The 27,345-nt window shown below is 38.8% G+C and overlaps 1 protein-coding gene across 1 annotated transcript; it reads left to right on the top strand.

Annotated features, from left to right (window-relative positions):
• The first annotated feature begins 310 nt into the window (after positions 1-310).
• Positions 311-26,310, top strand: ddr2l (discoidin domain receptor family, member 2, like). Its single transcript, XM_057322622.1, has 17 exons — positions 311-452; positions 11,370-11,474; positions 11,877-11,979; positions 12,681-12,909; positions 13,167-13,314; positions 14,487-14,592; positions 15,703-15,889; positions 16,198-16,444; positions 16,702-16,794; positions 16,959-17,104; positions 17,223-17,427; positions 18,801-19,045; positions 19,292-19,419; positions 20,068-20,265; positions 20,657-20,891; positions 21,099-21,248; positions 24,036-26,310. The coding sequence occupies exons 2-17, from the start codon at positions 11,417-11,419 to the stop codon at positions 24,171-24,173; spliced, it is 2,616 nt and encodes an 871-aa protein (XP_057178605.1). The 5' UTR covers positions 311-452; positions 11,370-11,416; the 3' UTR covers positions 24,174-26,310.
• Positions 26,311-27,345: the final 1,035 nt, after the last annotated feature.

Below are 27,345 nucleotides of genomic sequence, written 5' to 3'. Positions count from 1 at the left end.
TCCTAAGGCCCTCCGATTAGTTTGTAGACTTGTGGAGTTTTTTCTTTTGATATTATAGAGATGACATGCTGAACTTTCCTGTTACAGCCTACAAGGTGGTTTATAATTTGGTCATGTTAATGTAGAATAACACTAATAAATTACATGATGAATTCGTTCATATTTTTAATAATGAAGATGATGGTAAGAATAGCCCGATGATGATAATCAGTTTTATTTTCAGTCTGTTCAGTGTTGCATAGATTGCTTTCCTTCTCCAAGTGGCCGGAAGAGGGATGTGATGTAAAAATCACATTGAACGGGGTTTTTTTTTTCGAGCTGTGCGGCAGATCTTCCGATGCATTGTAACATCTTATAAGAGCATAAACTCTTTTTCACAATGCTACAGCATCTGTAATGGCGCGTTGACCTTCGAATGTGGGACTAAACAATCGCCAGGAACCTAAAAACAGGTACTCGATCTGCTTAAAGCAAAAGATAAAAAGTTTGAAAGACAAGACTGAAGTTGTTGATTTTTTGGCTTCTTTGTTGCGATTGAGAAACACTGATGCCTGTTGACTCTCAACAAAACGTTTCGTGGATGTTTAAACTTTGTTTCGTCAACTTTTGTGTTTACACCGTCATCTTAGCTTTGTTGTCGATTATTTTGAAATGTTTGATATACATGAACTGCTGTATTTGATATGGGGAAGGATTTTATTTTTAGCATGGCAATGTGTTTTGTGCTGCTTGCCTTGTTTAGCTCTGCTGTCTTGAGGCGATCGTTTCTGACTTTATAAGTTTGTGTGTGTTTGCATTTGTCATGTTTTATACATTAGGCCGCGTTGTTACTGGTTTAACTGTTTTACTAGTAGTTGCTGATATGACGTTGTCATCAGTAATTGATCATGCAATAATGACTTTATTAACGTACAAACGCTGTTAAATAGTGTTTTATGTTACGGTTTCTGCACGAGCTCACCGGCGGCAGTTCTCGCGCCGCGCGCTCGTTCCTCGAAATGATACGGCAGCGCGCGTTCTCGTGCACATCTGTAACCAGATGTGAGCGCGAGGCCTTTTACAGACCTCAAGCTTGCACTGTATTTTACTCCATGTTGTAAAAACATGACAATCATTTTTATGCTGCAGGTTTCATCGATTGCTGACGGCATCTTTTACAAACACTAACAATGGTTTTATTATAGAAGAAGTGTGGGAAAATTAACCATGGTTTTACTTTACTATAGTAACCATACAAGGGTATTTGTGTTAAAATACACAAATGATAATTAATCCAAAAGCATGGTTTCTGCATTTGTACAATGGGCCATTTTTCTGAGGGTTGAATTGGTGGATTAGTTTATTGAAATCAGAGAAATTATTCAAATTGAGTTGCAAGAATAACTTCAGTTCTTAAATTTTGAATGGAGACTTTTAAAGGGAAAGTTCACCCAAAAATGAAAATCTGTCATCGTTTACTCACACTCTTGTCATTTCAAACCTGTATGACTTTCTTCTGCAAAACACAAAAGAAGATATTTTGAAGAATGTCGGTAACCAAACAACATGGACCCCTATTGACTTCCATCATATGGATCCAAAACTACTATCTCCAAATATTTTCGTTATTATTGAAAAAGAGTCAATCAAGTGAATGACATATTTTTGGTTGAACTGTCTCCTTAAGCAGCGTTCACACCAACAGCAGTTTTCATCTTCACAATTACATGAGCAATAGTAACCACCAGCAAAGGTGGAGTTAAACTTTTAGCAAATAAGAAATGGGAATGTTGGGAGTGTTGGTCACAAAGATTGGTCACAGTAGTCCACTACAAACATTTACAAGCAAAAACTTCCCAGTTACCTTTCTAGTTCACTAGCCAGGACCATTTCTAGAGCTTTCAAATGGCTTCATTGACTACATTCTTTCCCTAAAAAACCCCAACCTGATCTCGCGGGAATTCGTAACTATTTCACGAGGTGGCTAGTTTGTATGTGAATCGTACAAAGACATAAGATTATTAGAAAAAAGCATTACTAAAGCCCCTCCCAACAGGTCCTCTGAAGTCTTCAATCGTGGTGGACAAATGAGCTATAGGCACACAGTTGCTTAGACTATCTCAAAAATGCTTTTTGAGTTTTATAAAAGTTTTATGGAGTTGCATTTGGATGTAAGAACATGCTAGAGGTAGCAAACACAATCTAGCAAACATATATATCGAATATGACCGTAATGGTGTGTTAGGATATATACAAAACTATATTAAACAGATAAACAAAAAAAATCATGCACGAATTCACTTAATACACTGTCTTTTCTGTATGTTGTTAAAGTTGAGGTTAGGTGCAATCTGTTGTCTATTTGAAATAGCAGTACAATGTATACAAAATGACCTGAAATTGTTCATGACATTTGTTTAGCTAAAGTAAAATAATATCACTCAATATTCCAGAGTTGGGCGCATCACTTGGTGTGGCACCTGTTGAATCTCAGCCGAGTTTAATATTCGAATGTCACATAATATTGCTGCTATTTCCTCCACCATGTTTTTATATTATTTGTATATTATTTGCCTTACGGGCTGTTCTTCTTCCTGCTGTGATGCAACAAGTGTTGTGTGCCAGAGCAGAGGTCAGATGGTGCCTAACTAATGAAAAATGCCTTTAGCATAAATGCTCATAAATGTGCTCAAACTTGCGGAGAAAGTACGATAAAATGTTAATTGCATGAAAACGAAATGCAGTACAAAAAACGAATTTCTTAGCTAGAGCTGTTTTGCCGATGTGACCTCCAAGCTCTTTTCGCTTTTAGCTCGGTTTGCCAAAAGCTTTGTAGTGTAAATACCAGTGTGGACAAAATATCATCTGAAACTGTGCTGTTTGCATATTTGTGCTGAAACATTCGAGCATGGGATGAAAACCAACTTTCCTTTGATTTATTAGAATTGATGGCTGTTCTCTGAAACGTGAGAAACTGTGCTGCAGATTCTTTGCTATGGTGATAAGTTATCTGGAGTTTACCAAAGGAATGCCTATGCAGGGGTTCGCAGCTGTTTTCAGACCTGATAAGTGCTAGAACGTAGAACAAATGACTGTTCAGATCAGTAGTGTGTTTTATTAAATTCAGGAATGATTTGTATGCTTTCCAGGTGGAGGAGGGAGCTTAATTGTCTACAGTATAATGCGGCAATGTCACATTTCTCATTTACTCTTTCAAGCAGTTTGAATAAGATCTTGGCGTAAACCGTTGAAGTAGTTGCCAAAAAAGGGTTGTCATTGAAACATTTTGTTTGGATATTCCTCTTGTGTGGTGTGTTTATGTACACTTGAAGGTATTTTATACCTGAATAGCTGGTTGTTGGATCAGATTATTTATGACATTTATGATGGTTCTGGCTCTGAATTTCTTGGTCTTTTAGCTCTACAGTATCTCTCTGGTGAGATGCCAGTTGCTCTCATGCTTTTGTCATGCGCATTGTTTAATGTGTTGCATAATGTGAGATGTTTGGCAGGAATTCTCAACATTAGTCACTGAGGGAAGTCAATGCAGAAACCAAATTGAAGGAATGTGAGAAAAAGCTGTGTGTTTGTGTGTGTGTGTTTGTGTTTGTGGGAGGACGACGTGTTGTGTAGATGATGGTGAATAACACGGGTTCACATTTCTCCTGCTGTTTAACTCGGTTGAGCAAACACGCTCCTGCATGTTTGCTGAGTTTCGCATGTTTGTCTGCATGCATGCATGTACTTGCAAGTTGTAAGAGTATGGAATTTTGGAATTTTAGAATCTTGAACCTGCCTGGATCGGATATGACTTGGAACTTTTTTAGAGTATAGCTGCACAAAATATCATAATGATTCAAATGTTGCACACACCCACCTGTATGCATATCGCAATGGTTAGCGATAACACTAATAGATTTGTATTTAAACATGGCTGTTGTCGTGATGCTTTCTTTTCCCATAAAGGACATGTATTTTCATATCATTTCCATTTATATATTTGTATTTCAATATAATTTAAATCGATTTTGCAAACTTCAATATCACATAGCGTGTTCAGGATGTTGTTGAATATTCCATTTTTTTTCTTGAGCAACACGTTTTGTTAACTCTTTTAAGAATTGGACGGACGAGATCTCTTAATCTTATTTATTTCTTCTGACAATGATGAGATTAAATAGAAAGGCTGAAATTCACAATTTAAAATCAAAAATTAAACTAGGTTTCACCATTGTGTGTTAAATTATAATTTAGGGCTGTCAAGGGATTATTCGCCACTAATTTTATGCAAAATAAAAGTTTTTGTTTACATAATATATGTGTGTGTGTGCTGTGTATAATAACTAGTATATATAAATACACACACATGTATAATTTTAAGAATAATATATAAAAAAATATATATTTTTATATTATATAAACTGTATATAAAAATGTATACACACATGTAAATGTATGTGTTTTAGCTATACTATTCACATTAATGTTAAACTTCTATACTTACGGACTGTATGTCAGTTCTCTTCTCTCCCAAATAATTTTAAGAAACAGCTTAGACAAAGTTAAGAACTCAATGAAGCTATAAAAGACCAACTTTACTCAACTTTAAAGCAATGCTGGATGTCATGCTAGCGGGATTTTTAGCACTGCATTGTTTGTAATGGGTCTGTTAGTGTTTTGCTGCTCTGCTGTTTTTTTCTCGGTTGGTCACATGAGGTCCCTTAGAAAGATGAGCAAGACGGCTGGAATCTCGGTACTGGACAGGCCTATATGAGCCAGACGTTACATAAACCATCTGAAACCTCCATCCCTTTATTCTCTCTCTCCTTCTGGTTCCTTTAGTCACTCACCCCAAACAACCACCAACACATATTTGTTTGCCTATGCCCTCACACAACAGCACTTTTCAGACACTTTGGCACTCAAGGAATGTTTAGGTTGGTTCCTAAAACATGTAAGTGGGCTTGAAAGATGTTTCGTTTGTTTTAAATCACACTATAGGCCTTAGGGTATTTCCATCTGCAGATGTTCTGAAAGCAAAAAACAACAAAAATACAGATCGAAACTGCTTCACCGCGGTAAGCGTGGCCCATCTGACCCGTGTGCGACCCATCTGATGGTGCCATTGAGATGAGCTGTACTCTTGACTGTGTTGTCTCTCATTTGTAAATATCTGTAGAAGTCACCTTGATTAAATAAACCAAATTGCTGTTGCAACTGCTGAAAGGATAGTAAAATCTGGCCATTGAATAGATCGCCTATTTTATTCAGCCCTTGGGTGCTCCACACTTTAAAGCCCTGGTCCTTACAGCCTGGCAGGAAGTCCGGGTTATCAAGAACGGGAGTGAGAGGAGATGATAACTGAGCCCGGCCTTCTATAGAGCGAATGGATTTCCATGCTCTAATGGTACTGAGAGTAATAGGGTTAGAGCAACGTTTTTTAACAGAATCAGGATTATTCAAAAACAGTAAATTCAGCAAGGGACACTTCGACTGAGAGGATTCAATATCATGCCAAATCGAGGCTGGATCACAGTTGCGCCAGCTTGCAATCATCCGCAAGTGCGATTCCAGTTGGTAAAATCTGAGATTTGGTACATCTAACCCTCCATCACAACTTGCCATTTGAAGTTTTGTCATCTTAAGACGGGGCTTCCTTTTATTCCAAATGAAGGAGGTTAGCCAGCCTTCTAGCACCTTAATAACCTTGCTGGATAATAAGATAGGAATCATTAGCAGTGGGTATAGCAGTCTAGGCAGGACGTTCATTTTTATGAGAGCAATCCTACCTAGCCAGGAAAGAGGGAGAGGGGCCCAGCGGTCTAAGTCTGCCCTTATAGCATCCAAGAGGGGGGGGAAGTTGGACTTAAACATCTGACCAAAGGTGGGTGTAACATGCACTCCTAAGTAAATGAAACCGGTGGGAGACCAGCGGAACGGGAAGGGCTCAGCTATATCTGGAACACATGTTAATGACCCCAGGGGCATAGCCTCGGATTTTGCAAAATTAATTTTATATCCCGAAAAGACGCTGAATGATGAAATTACCTTAATCAGGCAGGGAACAGAAGTTTGGGGTCGCGACAAATGTATCAAAATGTCATCCGCGTATAAAGTAATTTTATGTTCCCTTTCACCAACGAAGATACCAGAAATTAAAGTGTTTTGTCTTACTGCCTGGGCCAGCGGCTCGATAGCGATATCAAAGAGCAGGGGACTAAGGGGGTCGCCCTGCCTATTCCCGCGGTGGAGGGGGAAGTTGTCGGATCTCAGCCCATTAGTCAGAACCGCCGCCATCGGAGTATTATACAGAACCCTAATCCAATTCACAAAATTATCACCCAGGCCGAATTCCTCCAGAGCATAGAACAGATACGACCACTCGACCCGATCGAATGCCTTCTCGGCGTCGAGAGACAGCACGAGGGCCGGGTCCTTGCAGCTCTGGGTTATTTGGATGATGTTAAGGAGCCTCCTCATATTATCACTGGAGTTTCGGCCCTTGACAAAACCAGTTTGGTCCTCCTTGACAATATGGGGCAGAACCTTCTCTAGACGTAAGGCCAAAACTTTTGAGAGCAGTTTTTGGTCAGAGTTAAGTAGAGCTATTGGCCTGTATGAGGCGCAGCTATCCGGGCATTTTCCTTCTTTAAGAATGAGAGAGATGTTGGCCTCCCTAAGAGTTTGAGGAAGGATCCCATTTTCAAATGAATGATTGAGCATAGACAGCAGAGGGTCTAAAAGAATACCACTAAACTCCTTATAGAACTCACATCCAAATCCATCTGGCCCTGGGGCCTTACCGGACGGCATAGATTTCAAAGCAAATAGCGCTTCTTCTCTGGTAATTGGGGCATTTAGTTGTAATTTTTGATCATCTGTAGCTTTGGGGAGCCTCAAATCTGCAAAAAACTGACGCATAAGGGCCAGGGCATCATCAGGCTGTTCGGCACTGTATAAATTGGAATAAAGTGATGCAAAGTGTTTATTAATGGTTCTGGTATCGAACAATCTAACACCATTAGAGTCAGTAATAGAGACTATATTTTGAGAATCTGCCCTCTTCTTGACGAGACTAGCAAGATATCTTCCAGGTTTATCCCCAAACTCATATAGTTTCTGCCTGGCAAATTTAAGGGATTGTTCAGAGTCCTGAATCAGAAAAGTATTCAATGCAGCCCGTGTGTGTAACAGTTCCTTGAGCAAATCAGGACCCGGGTTAGATATGTGATTTTTCTCCAATTCCGCTAGTCGAGATTCAAGAAGTTTACGCTGTTCGTTTTTCTCACGTCTTTTGGACACAACAAAAGACAAAATCAGTCCACGAGAGTATATTTTACATGTCTCCCAGAGGACAGAGGGACTATCTGTGGATGATGAGTTGATAGAGTAAAAAATCTTAAATTCTGAAGTAAAGTAGGAGATAAACTTGTTGTCTTTGAGAAGATAAGGTTGAAATCTCCAGCACCGTGACAATGCCCTGTCCTCAGCAAGAGAATATACCAAATAAAGGGGGGCGTGGTCTGATAACACAATGTTGCCTATAGAACATGATAAAGCAAGAGACATTTTTGAGGAGGGGATGAAAATGTAATCAATTCTGGTATAGCTTTTATGAGGGGCCGAAAAAAAGGTGAACTCTGAATCAGTAGGGTGAAGCTGCCTCCACACATCAGAATATTCAATATCATGACAAATATTAGTAAGCGCCCTCGCTTGCTTAGAAGGGGGAGAAATGTCAGATGGAAGTTTATCAAGAGAGGGATTAAGGTGACAATTAAAATCTCCTCCCACAAAAGAGTCCCCCAAGCCCGTTCCATAAAAACTGCAAGAGCCTTGGAGAGAAAATCAGGGGAGTAGGCTGGGGGACAGTATAAATTCATAAATGTAACCTCTTTTCCTGCAAGTATTCCTTTAACAATTATATACCGGCCCTGGCTGTCTTTAACACAATCAAGAGGCCTAAATGCCAGCTTTTTACTAATCAGAATGGCTACACCCCTACTGAAAGAAGAATATGAAGTAGCAAAAACGTGCCCCACCCAGCTCCTCTGCAATTTAGCATTGTCCTTGTCCTCCAGATGAGTATCCTGGAGAAACGCAATGGAGACATTTTCCTTTTTCAAAAATGATAATACTGCCGTCCTCTTGGCAGGTTTTTGGAGGCCACGAATGTTCCAAGAACAAATCTTAATATTATATAAATCAGACATGGCCATAAGACATTATTCAGGAATAAAGAATGCCGCGCTGATACCCCACATAAATCTTACTCTTCTGTGTTGTCTAATGAAAACAAGTGAACTCGATAAACTTGTACAGTAAATGGCCGATGATGACGGTGTGTGTGTAATTGTCTCTGGAGAAATGGATGTGGCGTGATACACTCATGAAATCAGACACATTCCTGTGGTCTGAGGTTTGGGGAAAGAGACCCTCCACAGTAAAAAACACTCAAGCTAACACATGAACTGCACGCTGTCCTTACTAACAACAACTCTTATTTTGATCTCACTCTTTCCAGTGATGAAACTTGCTGGTGTCAAAGGGGCCCCAGAGCCTCGGCAGTTCAATGATGCTTACATCCATTTAGAAAAGTGTCAGATTTTGACATTTTCTGTGGATCCTCACATGCCATGATGTTGTGCATGGTTACTAGGGTGTTGCTATGTTGTATTGTGGTAGTTAGATGTATTAACTCGGTGTCTATAATGTAATTATAGGGGAATTGTATAGAAAACATACAACCCACCTCTGCTCAAGCCGCACACCACACACCACACAAACTGTGAATTTGGTGAATTTAATACTTAATGTTAATGTTATGGGTTTGTTTAAATCCCTGAGCGTATGAGCAATAATAATAATAATAGATGCTTGCTAGCAAACACCACTAATGATATAGTGCAAGAATTTTGAAGGTTTAGATTTTATCCAGAGGTTTTGGAATGGATAGCAACCTTCTGAATATGTCTGGATGTGTGTGAGAGTGGGATGTTCTCTGTTTCTTGCAGATATATGACAACCACTAATGTGAAATTCTGTGTGTACGATATTACAGATTAACAGACTATAAATGCTGCACTGTTTGGTAAAAATGAGTACCATTATCCATTTGTATGTCTTGTTTTATGTTATGCCTCTTTCTGGTAAAGGGCCTTAATTTAAGTCACAGAATTCATGTTAAACAATGTTTATTTAATCCATTTTAGTGGTTAGAAATGAACAAAAAAACCTGCTTTTAGCTATTACAAAAATAAAATGATGAACAACTCATCATGCATCAGTAATTCCGTTTAGCCTACTGGGGTGTTTATTGTAGTGTTTTTGTATTGTATGTACTGTGAATCTTTTTGTATAGAAATAATTGGCACAACAGAGCGTATACATAAATATAATAGCATTCATCTTTAGTGTCAGTTACACTGTGTATTTCAAAAAGTGGTTGTTTTATTTGCAACTAGTGAGAATTTTATTCTGAATGCAGGGCTCTAGACTGCGACCAAAATGTGATCGTTTTTTTATAACGTGCGAGGTAAAGTTTAACAGGGTCGCATTGGTGTAAGTGCGTAAAACTAATTCTTGCTCCGCCAAAGATTTATTTGAACATTCAATGTGATTTATGAGTAGTGAATGACGCGCTTGTGATTAGTGCAGGAAAGAGCGAGTAGAGTTTGTCTCCAATCTAAACGGTACATTGATGTCATATTCCGATCTTTCTGCGCAGCGCTTATTGAAGTCGAACATGTCGGTTTCTGAACTGTCTCTCTCCCTCACACTTTAATCAAGAGCAAGGTTGGAAGACAGAATGCATGTTCACGTGGTGCATTCGGAGAATATTTTTACCTGAATTGCAGCTGGGTGTGAATGTTCTCATAAACATGTTGCCTTTTCTTCCCTGACAAGTGTTCCGCACATGCAGCTGACATAAACGAAAAATCCTATCCACTGAAGTGTTTTCCTTGTTAACTTCTATCTTTTGCTATGTCCTAACAGCTGTGAAAATCAAACAGTGCGTCAATGTCCGCTAATGTCCGATTCGCGATGTAATGACTCATTTGAACCGATTCATTTTGTTGAAACCCATCAAATCAGTCACTCAAAACACATCAGAACACAAGCGTGCTTAGACCATTTAACAAGATTGGTTAGTAAGATTAAGTATTTAAAGAATGTGTAGTTAAGTACATATATAATAATTTAGTTCTGAGTTACTTTTGAGTTTTGAGCTAGCTAAATTGATTTAATTTTATGTTTTAAATAATTTTAGTTTCTTTTTGCAAAGGTGGCAATAAAGGAGGATTGTGAAGAGTGACAGGTTATATTTGTGTTAGATCATTTCATTGCCAATTTATAACTTGAATATAAAACTAAATAATAACAACTGTATAAAATAACAAATACAAAGTTTCTTAGCGTTTATTTTGGATTTATTGGGCTCGCAAGTGTTAAAGCGCAAATATGAAGCGGTCTATAGCCGACTATTTTAAAAGACAGAGTGACAACATTAACAGAACGATTCATCAACTGAGGTCATTATGCAAGGTCTTTATGATTACTATAAAAAAAGGGTGCGACCAAATTGTAAGTTGGTGCGACCAACTGAGAAAGTGGGTTGCACCAGTGCGACCAGTGGGAAAAATGAGTCTAGAGCCCTGGAATGGGACAGAATTGTCAGTGATTCCTCGACCACATCTGCTCTGGCATAGTTTGCATAGTTAGCATAGCAGTGATGCTAATGTGGCCTGTGGGTTTTCATAGGACTTAAAAAACCCTGAGGATTTCTATCTCGTACACAGTGGTGTCATGAGGTCAATTGTGCCTTCAAAAGTATTTGGACACCTGAGCCACACTTGAACTCTATAAATTATGAATGTCATTGCAGTATATAATAAAATATCAAACCAAGTAGCATCTGCAAAAATGATGAAATTTGATTGTGTATTTCGTAACATTGAGTGCAACAGCTGACTGCTAAACAAATACAGTGTAAACAAAGTGTAAACTGCCAACTGCTTAGTAATGTAATGGTTGTGCATGAATGAAACACTAAGAAATCATAGTTGACTGACATTACGTCTGTTTTGTAACACTCTAAATGGAAGGTCAAGCTGATGGCTTTGCATTGTGTACTAAGTATCTCAGTTTCTGCACTTTAAACTTAATGTAGTATTTAATGCAAAGGACCTACCGAAAATTCACACACTTGGTAGTATACTCACCCTGCTCTGAAAGGATGCTTGTGTTGTCTTTCCTGCGAATAAGTTAAACTTGGATGGATATAATGTAATGACATTAATGCATAATTAAATGTCTAATATATTTTTTGGCCACTCCTGAATAATTGAAATAGAAATATTTTACTCTCTCTCTCTTTTTCTTTTTTGCAGAGATGTAGTCTGTACTGTGGTCTGTTGGCAGGCTCTGACGTCTCATTATGCTGCTCTATCTGCTGCTGGCCTTACAAACTAAGGTCAATGCCCAGACAGACCCAGGTAACATGAGCACACACACGCACTTATACGTGCCAGATTTATAGGTACCTAATATGTAAAAATTCTTTACAATAATTTTTAATTGATGCCCCATATCTCAGTATGCTTCTTTTCTAAGTCCACATACTTATTCAAAGCACAACAATAAATACTGCAATGATGAGAATAAAGTGAGCCGATGGACATTGAGACAGTTGAAATGTGAAATGATATGAAATAATGTAAAATATTATACAATCCAGCAACTTCAGAGAGACTCTCTTGACTGTAATTTGGCATCTTTTACTTTCTAATATTATATTTAGTTTTATCGGCTGGTATAATCCGTATTGATATTTGACTCGGTCTAGCTGTTGTGCTTGTGTTGATGTATCTCATTGTGTTCTTCTTTGCTCTCCGCAGCTCAATGTCGATATCCTCTTGGTATGGAGGATGGGAGGATCCAAAACGATGACATCACTGCCTCCAGCCAGTGGTATGAAACCACTGGACCTCAATATGCAAGGTAACATAGATATGACGGTTCTCAGTTCGAATCCTGCACCTTAAGCGAAGCACCTCTCGTAGCTTTAAGTGTACACTCTTTTACTTAAATACTTAAATATTTTTGGATTATTAAAGGGGTCATGTGACACGCCTAAAACAAATATAATTTTTTTAGATGTAATGCAATGTGTATACACGATTTAAGGTTCAAAAACACTGTATTTTCCACATACCATGCATGTTTGTAACGTCTCTTTGCTCCGCCTCTCTGAAACGCGACAGATTATTTACAAAACTCATTGCTCTGAAAAGCGAGGTGTGCTATGATTGGCCAGTTAACCAGTGCGTAGTGATTGGTCGAATACTGCAAGCATGTGACGGAAATGTGACGCCTCTTACCATATTTGGAACGTCAGGTTCCAAAGCAATTGTACTGACAGGTACGCCCATCTTACTTGCGTATACATTTGGGCGGTCTTAGTCAAATCAGACCACGAACTGACGTAGATTTGTGGGGGTGTGGCTACACGAGGCGTTTCAGGCAGGTCTGGGTGAGCATTCGCTTTTAGATGGAATGCATCTTTTGTTCCCACACTTTCATTTTTGCAATTTTAATACGTGTCTAATACATGCATGGGCAACTTATAACACACCAAAGACACAGAAAAACACGTGTTCGCCATATGACCCCTTTAAAGGATTATTACGTTTGTTGTTCAGGTTGAACAGAGAGGAGGGAGATGGTGCCTGGTGTCCTGCTGGTCAACTGCAGCCCTCAGATGTTCAGTATCTTCAACTCGACCTTCGTCAGCTCATCTTCCTCACCGTGGTTGCTACGCAAGGTCGTTACGCACGGAATTCCGGCAACGAGTATGCACGCAAGTACCGCCTGGAGTACAGTCGTGACGGGCACCGCTGGATACCCTGGAGAAATCGTTTTGGCAGTGAGGTACAAAAGACGATGTGATCATAAATATTTTTATCAGTGTGAAGTTCTGTAAAAATGAATGTTCTGTAAAATGCTCAACTTCTTAGTCATTATTGTAAGCTTACTGTTTTAAATCTGGGTAAAGAGACCGTTTACATTTTTTATTTACTAGGTTTAGACATGATTTCTTTTGATTTTGGGGTGAACTTGAACTTGTCCTGGCAGGTTTATTAAGAGTCATACAGCATTAATACGAGTAATGTCATTTTGCCTTACAGATTATAATGGGAAATGTAAACACGTACGACTCTGTGGTACGAGATCTTCATCCTCCCATCATCACTCGTTTCCTGCGTCTGATCCCTGTCACTGATGCTGTACACACGGTGTGTATGAGAGTGGAGCTGTTCGGATGTCTCTGGCAGGGTAAGTCATTTCACACTTTACATTTTAGGTAGTGAACAGTGCAAAGGCTAGGGTGGTTGCAGGGACGTTGTTATTTAGTAGCTAGACGTTTTCAGTTCAGTTTATGATGTTTAACACAACTTTCATGAATTTTGAAGCCTGAATACGAAAAGCCAATCTTAGGCTATAGAAATAAAAATCAATGGCACCTCCGCCAAGCTTCGAACAACTCAAACTTTCATAAAAACATGTTTACTAATGTGTCTTCACACACCTTTTTGCGGAATTATGCCCATGTTGCATTAATATTTTTTTTTAATTTGCGATGGCAATTCTTGTTAGCAACCGCATTTTTCATGACACATAAACACAAAAAATGTTTTGGCATAAGAATCTTTTTTTATTTAGACCAAAAACCAACACAAAATCACAGCAAAAACGTAACTATTTTACGATGTGGCTAATTTTGGCGTATTTGTATGAATTCGTACAATCGCATTCGTACATTTTATTACGATTTGCTTTTGTGCCAGTTAGGGGTGGGGTTTCAGAATTGCCTGTTTTTAGTCATCGCACGGTTTTGCACAATTCACAACGTATGAATTCATACGAATAAGCCGCCTCGTAAAATAGTTACGAATTCCCGTGAGATCAGGTTGCAAAAACCCATTCAAAATAACCTATTGACTTCAGGATGAGGTCACTGGATGTGCTAGTTTCCAGTTTTTCACCTAAATCATTAACTCCATTGTTCACAACCTACAAGTCAAATTAGTACAGTTGCTTAGAAAACTAGTAGCAAATCTCCATATAACTACAGGATTTGTGGTACCATTTATAGCCATTCCAGGTCAAATTATGATTCTTGTTTGAACAGTGTAGACAAACATGCACAAATTTGCACTAGATTTTAAACTTGAGCTCGGACAGATCATGCAAATTCAGTTTTGTTCTTTCTTATGGGTTACAGACTGAAGCGGAGCATTTTGGCAGTCGGTGAAGGAGCTCAGAGCTTCACACGAGAACAGCTGTAGTTTATGTAGATCGACCCCCTGGTGTCTGATTTGCTGCAGCTTTATTTCATTTGACCTCAGTTACTCGAGTGCCTTAAACACGAGCCAAGAGAAATGAGTAATGACATTCTACAGCTAAAACTTATTAAAGTTTGTCTCTCTCTCTCTCCTGGTGTGCAGATGGCCTGACAGCCTACAGCTCTCCGGAGGGTCAAACCATGATGGCTCCGGGATATCCCAATATGCCACTTAACGACTCCACGTACGACGGTGCCCTAAAACGCAGGTGATTTATACAGCGCTGAATGTTATGTGTAGCTTTAAAGAGTTGGTTTAGAAAAGAATGAAAATTTGTCAGTCAAAGTTGCCCGAGAACTCTTTGTTTTCCTAAATTCTTCAAAATATCTCATTATTGTTCCTACTATGGTAGTGGATGATGTCCCAGAACTGAAAATTGCTAACATTCTTCCAATATCTTTCTCTGTGTTCATTGGAACACAGAAATGTATACAGGTTTGAAACAACCTGAGGGTGAGTAAATGATGACAGATTCTTCATTTTTGGATGAACCGTCCCTTTAAGCACCATAAATATAGGACACATAGCTCACGTTTGGTTATCCAAACCTTTTGAAGCTTTGTGAAGTCTATTTTTATTAAAAATCTTTCATGAATGAGAGATTTGAGCGCTAAGGAAGAAAAAGATCTCGAAGCTGAAATACGTAAAATAAACAAAATGTTGGAATTAAGTACATAAAAATCTGCGTTCATGCCTCAATTCGCAACGTTAAGGATATTATAATGATTTTCAAGTTGAGCTGTCCTGTAAAATTTTGTGGGAATTGTCAGTTTTACGTCATTTGACTTCAATATATGTAAAGATAAAAACGCAACCTGCAATTTTACATTTGAACAGAGATGGCGATAGAGGGGCATTACGGATTGTGTGGCTTAAAGTAAATTGTGATTTATTTTTTGCTCTGTTCTTGATTCAAAATTTTGTAGTGCACAAATTATTTTTGACTTTCACCACTTTTTGTGGTGTTTGTTTCGGGCGTTTTTGTAAGTAAAGCCATCACATCGCTACGCTTTTGTTGATGAAAACCACTCACTCAGTCTTCAGGATTTCTACCTGATGACCGAATATTCGCTTTTGGGTGAACTGACCTTTTAAAAAAAATAAACTTTGCACACAGTTTGAAGGTTATCTGGTGCTTCACATTGGTTCCACATCCTTCTTTTCCCAACTTTCCAAAACCAGCTGCCAACCCCGAGATCGCGGTGGTTTTGGGGTCATTCTATAGCAGAACAATCATGATTGTCTTTAAGTTCTCGAATGAATGCGAATCACTCCTCACCAAAAGCTGAGTGCTTCCTGTCTTGCGCTGGTCCCACAGGAAGCTGTCCGGAGGGCTGGGTCAGCTGACGGATGGCGTGATTGGTCAGGATGATTTCATACAGTGGAGGCAATACAGACTGTGGCCCGGAAATGACTATGTGGGTTGGAGGAACGACAGTTTGGGACCTGGATACGTGGAGATGGAGTTTGAGTTCGACAGACAAAGAAACTTCACCTCAATGAAGGTGAGAGTGAAAAACTGGTGTTGTGTTCAAATCTAAATTCTGTCATTTATTCACCCTCGTGTCATTCAAAACCTGTATATGTGGAAACAAAAGAAGATATTTTGAGAAATGCCTCATTGGTTTTGTTCCCATACAATGGAAGTCAATGGCAACCAATGTTCTTCGAAATATCTTTTGTGTTCTGCAGAGAGAAATAAGTCCTTCAAGCATGAGGGCAAATAAAGAATTTTTATTTTGGGATGAACTATCCCTTTAAATAAATGAATGACTACAATTCTGTTTATCTCTTATTTTATTCTTTTTAACAGGTTCACAGTAATAACATGTTCTCTCGGGGTGTGAAGATCTTTGCGTCCGTATCCTGCGTGTTTAAAGTGCACCTCATCTCTGAGTGGGAACCAGAGGCGGTGGAGTTTCACACCGTCGTGGACGACCGGAACCCGAGCGCTCGTTACGTGACGGTTCCATTGAAGCACAGATCAGCCACGGCTCTACGCTGCCGGTTCTACTTTGCTGACACTTGGATGTTGTTCAGCGAGATCTCGTTCCAGTCTGGTACGAAATATGAACGAGCCTTCCCTTCCACTGCCATCCCTCAAGTGAAAATCATTCAAAAGCGCTTTTCCTATTATTATTATTTCCAATTTTTTTATTTCCACTTTGACACACTTTCAACATGTTAATACAATGTAGCTCATTCCTCTCCATCTCATATTTCCAAATCCTCTTCTTGTTTATTGTCTGTACATGTTTAGACCGATAAATGCATATTTAAGGTGGTTTCATTTGAATTCAATTCTTTTGCATTGCAGCCACCAATGTGCTTCCTACCCAGAAGCCCCCAGTGTTTACCCCGCCCTCGTATGAAGTTAACAGCAAACTAGAAAGTACTACACAAAAAATAGGTAAAGAGTGAATAAAATGAATAGACATTTTAAAATGAATAATTCATTGAATAATTGTTTATTATGTACTGGTACACCTTGAATGCATTGCAAGTCACTTTGGATAAAAGCATCTGCAAAATACATAAACAAAATAAAAAATGGGACCCTCTGTCTTTGTTCAGACATCAAGACGACACCAAAGACAGGCTCCCCTGAAGAGGGCAGTACATCGATTCTGATTGGCTGTCTGGTGACTATTATTCTTTTATTGGTGGTCATCATCATCTTGATTTTGTGGTGCCAATACGTGTGTAAAGTCCTGGAGAAGGTACGTGTGCTTGTTTTAACTCACTAGCCAGCCTTCAGCTTATACTTGATCGATCAGAAGCATCGTGCCGTTCAGAAACATTACCAGCAGTCATTACAGTCAAGCCTTTCTCGCTCAGGCTCCGAGACGTATTTTGGAGGAGGAGGTAACAGTGCGTCTGTCTTCTAGCAGCGACACTATAATGCTGCAGACCCCTCCGGTTCCCCCCCGCGTGTCACTCGACCCTCCCTATGAGAGGATCTTCCTGCTGGATCCCCAGTATCAGGACCCCGCTGCGCTCAGAAACAAACTCCCAGAGCTGTCCCAAAGCGCAGAGTCTTCTGGTACACACACACACACACACTCTGTTTTAAACCCTAGTGGCTGCTTTACTGACTACATAGTCTACTATCTAGGCAGCAACATTTTGACGTGGCATCCTAATCAAACGGGAGCCCCATGAATATCAGTGATTAACGTGAAAAGCTCTTTATGTGCCACACAAATAGCTCTCCCCATTCAATACATCATACTGTTTGAAGCGCTCTGCTGTGTGATCATCGTACTGGGGTTAGAACAACGCCTGTTAGAATGTAGACTGAGCATCTCTGCCCCTCATATACTTTGTGAAACGGACCTCTTTCTTCTTTCAAAGAAATAGTTGATCAAAAAATGAAAATTCTCTCAACGGTTACTCGACCTCATTCCATCCCAGATGTATATCTATGTGCCACCATATAAGAATTTATCACTGAAACTGTATGCATTCGTTTTGGTTTCTGCTAAATACGCTCGCAATGCGACGCTTTCTAACGCAACAAGTGTTTTAAATTAAATGTACATAATAAACATATTAAGCTATTGGAGTCGTTTGGATTACTTTTGTGATGTTCTGTGTGTGGATGTCCCGTATTAGAAGATAAACTGACAACACTGTAATACAAAATTCAGATTTATTCTAAAAACTAAGTTTGGTGACAGATTAATTTATCTGAATTAATTTATCGAACAGTAAATTATGAGAGAATTTTCATTTTCCTTTCAAATAATTTTTCTCTCTTTCGCATGTTTAACGTGAATCATCATTGATTCCTTGTAAATCATTTTGCATGCTGCCTGTCAATTCTTTTCCTTTCTTTCACTCTGTAGTCCTGCTTTCTTTAGCTTTGACAGTACAGATGCTGTATGTGAACTCCGTCTGATCTGAGGATTCAGTTAGGGTAAGATCCAAAGCTAGATGTTTCCTTTTCTCTTACACCCAGACACCTGTTTTTGCTCTGTTCTTGATTTCTCTCTCTCTCTCTCTCTCTCTCTCTCTCTCTCTCTCTCTCTCTCTCTCTCTCTCTCTCTCTCTCTCTCTCTCTCTTTCTCTCTCGCTCTTTCTCTCTCTCGCTCTCTCTCTCTCTCTCTCTCTCTCTCTCTCTCTCGCGCTCGCTCTTTCTCTCTCTCTCTCTCAGTTTTCAGTAACTGTAGTTAGTGTGACATACAGTAGTTGTACATTCGTATTGCCAAAGCATTAGAGGCTGAGATTTGTTTACTTGCTGAAAAAAAAGAGACCATTTACAAGACATTGTTTTAAAGATCATTCTGAATGTAAGAGAAATGCAGAGTTCACACCACAACTATATCAGTAATTGATACAGAGGAACATATCGGGGTTCTTTTTACAATGACAGCCAACCAAAAGTCATTGTTGTCTCTCTCTCTCTCTCTTCAGCCTGCGGTGGAGGGTACGCCGAGCCCGATGTTACCCTGTGCACCCCCCATCAGAGTTTTCAGAGCAGTGTGCCCCATTACGCTGAAACAGACATCATAAGCCTTCAGGGGGTCACCGGGAGCAATATGTACGCCGTTCCGGCGCTCACTGTCGACTCCCTCACGCGGAAGGACATTTCTGTGGCCGAGTTCCCTCGAGAGCGCCTGCTGTTTAGAGAGAAACTGGGAGAAGGCCAGTTCGGGGAGGTGAGTCTGGATGACACGCAGTGGGAGAGAAAATTGCAAGCCGCCCACTACAAACCACAGCGGGAGGATTTGGGGTTTTTTGTTGCTATGTGTTTTGTTGGCGTTTGTACATACTTGATTTGTTACTTTTTACAGACTGTTTTGAAAAATGTTGTCAAGATTATATATAATATTCATATGTGTGTGCATGGTAGTTCAAAGTCATTCAAGAAATGCCTTAAGGTTCTGTGTCTTTGCCGTTTCCAGGTGCACTTGTGTGAGGCCGAGGGTTTGGCAGAATTTTTGGGAGAAGGCGCCCCGTTACCCGAGCAGGATGGCAGGCCGGCGCTGGTAGCAGTTAAACAGCTTAGATCGGACGCCACCAGCAATGCCAGGTATTAAAAAAATGTGGACAAGCAATTGTGTACGATTGACATTACCATAAAAAATTGATTAGGATCAATAATAGCTTCTGCCATGTTTTGACTTTTCCCAAATGTGGAAAGTTTCCCACTTTTAAAATTACGATTGTGTGGTGGATTTTATCTGCCATAATCCTGTAAGTAGGTGTGTCACAATATCCTGTTATTGGCGATAACCGTGGTATTAAACTAAACGGTTATTGCCCTTTCAATAGATATTGCGATAATATCATTACCGTGAGTTATTCTGTGCATAAAATAAATAAAAGACAAAACACAAAGACTAAATGAAAGATACATTTGACGGATAGCATCATTTACTTCTTTTTTTAAAACCACAAAAAGCCCGTATCGTGATAATATCAGCACCACAAAAATTATTTTGTGTCCAACACGCAATATTATGTTACCGAGGATTATTTTTGCCACAGTAACCGTGTAGTGCAAACCTGATATCGTACTACCTGTAAGTACAAATTGAAAGTAGTTTCTAAATATCCAATATGGGACACGTGTAACGTTCAGGCAGGTCATTAACCTCGAAGGATTTTAGATCTTGCATATTTGTGTTCGCTGATATACTGTCAATGTCAATGACCTTAAACCTTCTTCACCCATTAGGAATGACTTCCTGAAGGAGATCAAGATCATGTCACGTCTGAACAACCCCAACATCATTCAGCTGCTGTGCGTGTGCGTGAGTTCGGATCCGCTGTGCATGGTAACGGAGTACATGGAGAACGGAGATCTCAACATGTTCCTGTCGCAGAGAGAGATCGAGAGCACACTTACACATGCCAACAACATTCCGTCTGTCAGGTGTGTCTGTCGTAATGTACGCCTCTGACATTTATACACTTTCATCTCCACACTGGGGTCAATATCCTTATCGTGCAGGTCAAATTCGAGCGTAACATTCCTAACCTTTAAATTCTTCACGTTAACCTTACAGTTTCAAATCAGCTCCGTAGATATGATGGAAAACGGGACTGGTTTAAAATGATAAGGTTAAACTCAGGGCAGATTTTGGGAATCCTACAAACATCTTGTTTTCGAATTCAGAATACAGTAACAGATCAATTTGAGATTGAATCAGGTTGGAATATCAAGTGTATTTTCAGTGTCTGATTCCGACGAGTCAGTCTTGATTCTGTCCCGTCCCCCTTGCATATTCCCATTCCGAAAGCGTTTTATTTTTGTGCCTCTTCAGCATAGCAGATCTGTTGCACATGTCGGTACAGATCTCATCTGGCATGAAGTATTTGGCTTCTCTGAACTTTGTGCATCGTGATCTTGCCACACGGAACTGTCTCCTGGACCGCCACCTCACCATAAAGATCTCTGACTTTGGCATGAGCAGAAACCTGTACAGTAGCGATTACTATCGTATACAAGGTCGTGCTGTACTGCCTATACGCTGGATGGCCTGGGAGAGCATCCTGCTGGTGAGAGAGACTGGATAGTTTTATTTTCACATTTATTTGTATATGTATTGGATGCAATAAATAAGTATACAGTAAAATTCTTCGTATTTAAACAGAAAGTTGGGTGGGGTATATTGGAGAGCTTGTTTGTTTTGTTGCTAGATTTAGTATTGCGAGTTAGAAACATGAGTTTAAAATGGCTTTCTTTGTCAATGCATCATGTTTTAGGGTAAGTTCACAACAGCCAGCGACGTTTGGGCATTCGGGGTAACTCTTTGGGAGATCTTCACTCTCTGTAAGGAGCAGCCCTACAGTCTTCTGTCTGATGAGCAGGTCATTGAAAACACAGGAGAGTTCTTCCGAAACCAGGGAAGACAGGTATACACACACCAAAGTCAGCTTGGGCAGGGGGCACAATGGGGTAGCGATGACGTACTGTATGTCCGCTAAAATCTCAGCCAGCTCTGTTACATCCGGCGCACGTAGCATCCATAGGAAACAATGGCGTTTTTCACTTGGTCGCTTCAAGATGCACATAGGATTACAGTCAACGACGTGAGTCAAATTATCCAAACATTACGTCATACATCGACAACCAAAAAGAAGAAGCACTTCAGGCTATCCGTTTTAACCCACATCCACAAATATGAATAAAGGCTAATTAAACTTTTGCACTTACTCGAGGCTAGATCACAAAGGCAGATAGCGATGTTCAGCCATAGTGTTGTCGGTTCGCTGAAATTTGAACGTTTTCTTACTAAATACATCATTATCACTTGATGAAAAATGACCTCAATGAGAACGGAAGTGGTTTAGCTGGCTGGCCATATGCATATACCCCATTGCTTTTATTTTCTTTATCAAACATAATCTGAAAAAGTGGGTCACATTATTAGTGAAGTAGGAGTGTCCCATATACCGGCATTGACATTAAACGTGATAAGTAACTTATAAACGTCAATCATAACTGTGATTATGGATATTGTGTCACTACTGCACCTATAATCATTTTGCAAATATCAAGTGTCAGTCTGTGGTGCATTTCCCAAAAGCATCGTTAGCCAACTATGGCTGCAAGTTCCGTCGTTCCAGCATAGTTCAACGATTTAAAGGGTAAGTTTATCCCAAAATCAAATTTGTGTGATTTTTTTTACTCACCCACATGACGTTAAACGTGTTTTGAGAACATTTCTTCGGAGCACGAATAAAGATATTTAGGTGATATCCGAGAGATTTCCAGGCCTCCTCATAGACATAATGGTTATAGTTGTTGTCAAGGTCCAGAAAAGTACAAAAGACATCGTTAAATTGGTCCCTCCGTTCATAGTGGCTCAATTGAATTTTTTTTGAAGCGACGAGAATGCTTTATGTGCGGAAAAACAAACCAAAATAACGACTTCAATCGATATACAGTATTCTCCTCTGTCATGTCAGTCTATGGTGCACGTTCACGAGAGCACTTCGACGCATGCGTATTCGGTTGGGCAAAGAAAGTGCAAGTCTTCCTCAATATCGAAATCAAAAGACATTTTGCGAAGATCAGCTTATATACATCGTGCATCTTCTTGTAAACACAGAGTTGCGCTTCCGGGTTGTCAGTCAGAACGCCGGTGTCTGCCCCCACCGAATGCGCAGTTTTGCAGCTCATTCAGCTATCCATCATTCTAAATATATACAAATTCAATTATATCTTTTAGTTTGTCAAGAAAATAGAAGCGCTGTTTTTTTAAAGTGCGCATGCGCATGACCTGCGTGCTCTAGGACCCTGGGGAATCCCTGGGTGGAATGACGTAGGAGGCCACTTATAAATGAATTAAGTATCGAGAAATAAAACAACCGATAACAAAAATAGGATAACAAAAGTAGTCCTTAAATGCAATGTATGTTATTTACAGCAAGAATTTGACATTCATTCGATCTGAACGTATTTATTAGTAGACGTCATTACTCCACCACCTGTGTGACGTCATCAACTAGACTGCTGAACCAACTTGGTTCAAACAATTGATCTCCGACAGAGTTACTACGGTTTCGGGAAACAGTCGTAATCGTTAATTTCCCCAACTATGCATCGTACTGTGGTGGTTAACCAGCGAGTTATGTCGTTGTTCGGGAAACGCACTCCTGGTTGACAGTTTAACGTTGTAGTTGGTGATCTATATAAATGACTGGATTGCGCCTAGAACGCTAAACTAATGGCAGGAGGTGAAGCCACCGGAAGCGATCGCGTAGCCATCTTGGTATGCCCAACTGATAGAGAGCGCTATTGACTTACAGTCAAAATGGCGATCTAAAATAACCTGTTTTTCATCTTATTAGGCGTGCGATAAGTTTTTAGTTTTCCAGTGTTTGTATATTTTGGGCAGAATAGCGACGTATAGAAATCAAAGTATCTAGGTAAGTGTGTATTGCACACTGTTGTAATGGCACTTGTCAATGTTTAGAAATAAAGCTTCATGACTTAAAGAACATATACAGACTGTCTGTATTTAGATTTCAGATTAAGCACATTTGTCATATGTTGAGGCGTCTCGTTAGTCTGCTGATCTGATATGTGCGCTACTGTATCAAAAATGAATGTAACTCACTCTATATCTAATAAGACGGGAAAATTCCCGACTTTTAATAATTAACCATTTACATGCTTAAGACACTTGCATTGTAACAATGTATTGTGAGACTTTTATCATTAATATGTGATAACTCCCTATTAATTCAATAGAACGTTTGGGCATACCAACATGGCGGCGCGGTAGCTTCAGTGTAATGACGTCATGAGCAATCCAGTCATTTATGATCAGTGGTTGCACCCATTTAAAAGTTTTCCTTAACAGTGAATTTGTGTGATTCATTGCGCCCCCCAATTTTTTTTTATTAAAGATGAATTTGATTAAAATCTTTTATTTTTATATATTATTTTTTTATTTTCAATTTTATTTATAGTAATAACAATAAAATATATTGTAATAATATTATTGTGATTATTTTGGCCACAATAATCGTGTAGTGAAAAGTCTCGCAAAAGAGGTTAAACTGATACGATTTTGTGAGTTGATTTAAAAAGATTACATGGCATAATGCTTTACGTAAAATGTATTCAGAACTTCTACTTTTTGTTATCATTAACTCATTTTAAGTGTCTATTTCTCTCTCCCCTATGTTTAGATTTGTCTCTCCGCGCCTCCGCTCTGTCCATCATTTCTGTTTGAGGTCATGATGCGTTGCTGGAGTCGAGACATTGCCGACCGACCCTCCTTTCAAAGTTTGTACCAGACCCTGCGAACTTTTGCTCCCCCCTTATGACTGACACCTGCTCTACACAATCAACCTGGGGGTAAGCTGACGATACGTCAGGAATGGATGCTCTTCCTGCAGACGGTCAGTGAAGTAGAGCGGGAACATTATAGCCACAATGTAGCATCATCGGAGCGTTAGGTATCCAGTGGAGATCTGGAAATTTACACTTCATGAAAGGCATTCACATCTCCATTGGGACTCAAAGAGCTTTTCCAATCCATAGACACTTGAGATGTTTTTTTTTTACTTTTTATTCTTGTCCAATCCTTTTCTTCTTTTGATCATAAATGTTCTCTTTGTTGTTGTTTTTTATTTTACAAAAGAACAGTGACTCTTTAGCCTACTTTATAATCGAGGCATATAAAAGCAACTGGATGAATGTTGTGTTTGTCAGAACTGTGGTTGTGTATTGTTAAGCACTGCTGTCTGCTGTCGTTTTCTAATTTTTTTTTCGTTTTTGTCTTGTTTTTGTTCGTTATTTACCCCCACACTGGAGATATTATGTCTTATTGTTCTGAGTATGTGGATAGTATGATAAGAAGTGTTGTTTTGCTTTCTGAATATGAATGCTTCTACAGGTTCTTCGGATATAGCCGGGTTAGAGACTTTCCCTGCCTGGGTCTAGCAGAACTACTGTAATAGTTACATTAAAAACCCTTTCAAAGGAGAAAGGAGAGGGTTCTAGAGTCAACGGTGGACTGATGTGCAGTTGAATGCACTGTTTCCTATTTCCCAATTTATAATAAGCCAATGTCCCGGGTTCAATGCATGTTCAATGTGTGGTATAATATAGAAAATAAATTGGATTTATCTCAATGGAATTATGTGGATTAGTGGTGGGTAGTATGTTAAAAAACCAAGCTGAAAATAAATAAATCGTTAATTAAATGACAAAGGCATAACATAATTGCTTAAAATTAAGTTAAAGGTGTAGTTCACCCAAAAATGAAAATTCTGTCATACTTTACTCACCCTCAGATTGTTCCAAACCTGTATAAATGTCTTTGTTCTTCTAAACACCAAGGAAGATATTTGTAATTCAATTTTATTTATATAGCGCTTTTCACAATGCGCATTGTTCCAAAGCAGCTTTACAGGAGAAAATAAAAAAATATATTAAAAAAATCATTTCAGAGATCTGCTCGGTTACTGAATATCTTACAAATATCTTCCTTTAGCAGAACAAAGAAATGTATACAGGTTTGGAACAATCTGAGGGTGAGCAAATGTAAAGAATTTTTGGGTGAACTATTGCTTTAACATGAAAACAAAAAAAGCAACAACTAAAAAGATATGAACATTTTAACATTATTTACAAAAATACAAAAGTTACTGTTACACTGTTTATTTGTGCCTTTTTTAAAGGGACTTTATGGTTAACATTGTGCCACAGTGTCTGTAGAGTTTGACTTGTATTGAACCCTGAAAGTACATTGAAAGAGATCCAGTTATATTTTTGATCTCTATAGAAGGCACATGAATTTGGGGATGATGTCTGCAAAATTAAAATTACTCTAAGCACATTTTCTCTATATTTTTACCCACTTTTATGTTGTATAAAACTTGTATGTCTTGTAACAAATGTTTGTGAAAGAGTGTTGCACCAAGAAATCGCTCTTATTTGACGTCTTGTCAAGTCTTAAAATGGTTTGATGGACTAATGTATAACTATAATCTAATATTTCTTACAAGCATTCCTTTCCGTAGATTGTTTACCGTATTTTAGAAATGGTCTTAAATGTTTTATTATTTGGCTGTTGAAAGGTTCATTGCTGGATGTCTGATGAATAGGTTCATTAAGGCCAACCACTAAAACTCTTAAGTCTCCCAGAAACCTTTGCTGCAGTGAGCCTAAGGCAATTTCTGTTAAGACTGATCAGAGTTTGCTTTTCACACATATACAGAGACCAAGAATGCATGAACGCGTGAATGAACAATACCGTGCGTGGTTTCATGAGTGTTTTTATAAGTTAGCATTCTGTTACAATCCTTTAAACCTTATATCTATCCGTGTGTCCTTTATGTACGTTGCATAAACAGAGTAGATACTGTATAGTAATATATTGGGGACTGAGAAAGACTTGTTCACTTTGAGCTTGCGTTGTCATTCTTGTTTTCCATATTAAAATTGATTTTGACGTAACGTGCGGTTTGTGTTTTTACTGCTTTTGTATTTCAACAACTTATGGGATTGTCAATAATACAGTAATCATGATACATGAATTTCTTTGCTCTACACATTTATTTATGCTGTATTTTACCTGTCTGTGCGTTTTTGCATAGTTGTTGTCTACATATTAGCTGACATTGAATGGTTGACTTCTTGGCTGAGTCATAGTCTAAATAAATAGATGATGTATTAATGTGGGTTTAGGGTTAACACTCTTAATGTGTATTGTGTACACACATACATCTTTAACAGCCTTGCCAAAGCAAAATGAATACAGAATGACTATTTTGATATTTTATCATATTTTAATTCTATACATTTTCTTATACATATACTGTACGTATTTTTATTTTGACCTTAGCATCCATTTTATGCACTGTTACATTACCACCACTCACATGATATATTTAAGCACTACCATGGTATAGCCTACCTAGATTTTTAGCAGAAAAATGTTTGTTTGTTTTGTTTTAGTTTTGCATTTGGGTGCTTTGGGTTGCCATGTAAATAAACAGCACACAAATATGGTTAATGGAAATTTTAATGGTGTCTACTGGTGATGGATTCTTTTGGTGGGGTGTTAATCTTACTGGAATAATGCCCAAAACAAAGGTATTTTGTAATGGTTTCAATGGAAAAAGCTAATTGTTCACAATTGTGAAAGTACTGATGGTTTCTATTTTTTCACCAAGGATCTTATAGGCTATTGGTATCTAATACCTGGTACAACACAACAGAACTGATGAAACACAACAGAAACCATCACATGCATTATATTTAATAAAACAGTTTATCAGTTAGAATGGAAATAACGAAAGTAATTTTGTAAAGCTGATCAGTAAATAATTGTGTTTGTAATGGGAACATTTAAGAATTTGTATGATTATATTTGTATTAACATTTATAGATGTGAAAATAATTTATTATGAGCTTTAAAACAGTTTCTGATTGTACGACACAGTTTAACTCGCGATCCTCTGACAGAGAGATTCTAGCAGCGTCACGTGA

Source organism: Triplophysa rosa, linkage group LG2 (genome assembly GCF_024868665.1).
Source record: "Triplophysa rosa linkage group LG2, Trosa_1v2, whole genome shotgun sequence".
In the NCBI taxonomy this organism is placed as follows: Eukaryota; Metazoa; Chordata; class Actinopteri; order Cypriniformes; family Nemacheilidae; genus Triplophysa; species Triplophysa rosa.
This window is presented reverse-complemented; position numbering and strand designations above follow the sequence as displayed.

Bases quoted from the DNA above. Each gene is read 5' to 3' on its own strand.
- ddr2l (XM_057322622.1), top strand. From the start codon at position 11,417: ATGCTGCTCTATCTGCTGCTGGCCTTACAAACTAAGGTCAATGCCCAG. The intron at 17,105-17,222 runs GTACGTGTGCTT...TTTCTCGCTCAG, and splicing joins TGTGTAAAGTCCTGGAGAAG to GCTCCGAGACGTATTTTGGA. The intron at 20,266-20,656 runs GTGTGTCTGTCG...GTGCCTCTTCAG, and splicing joins AACAACATTCCGTCTGTCAG to CATAGCAGATCTGTTGCACA.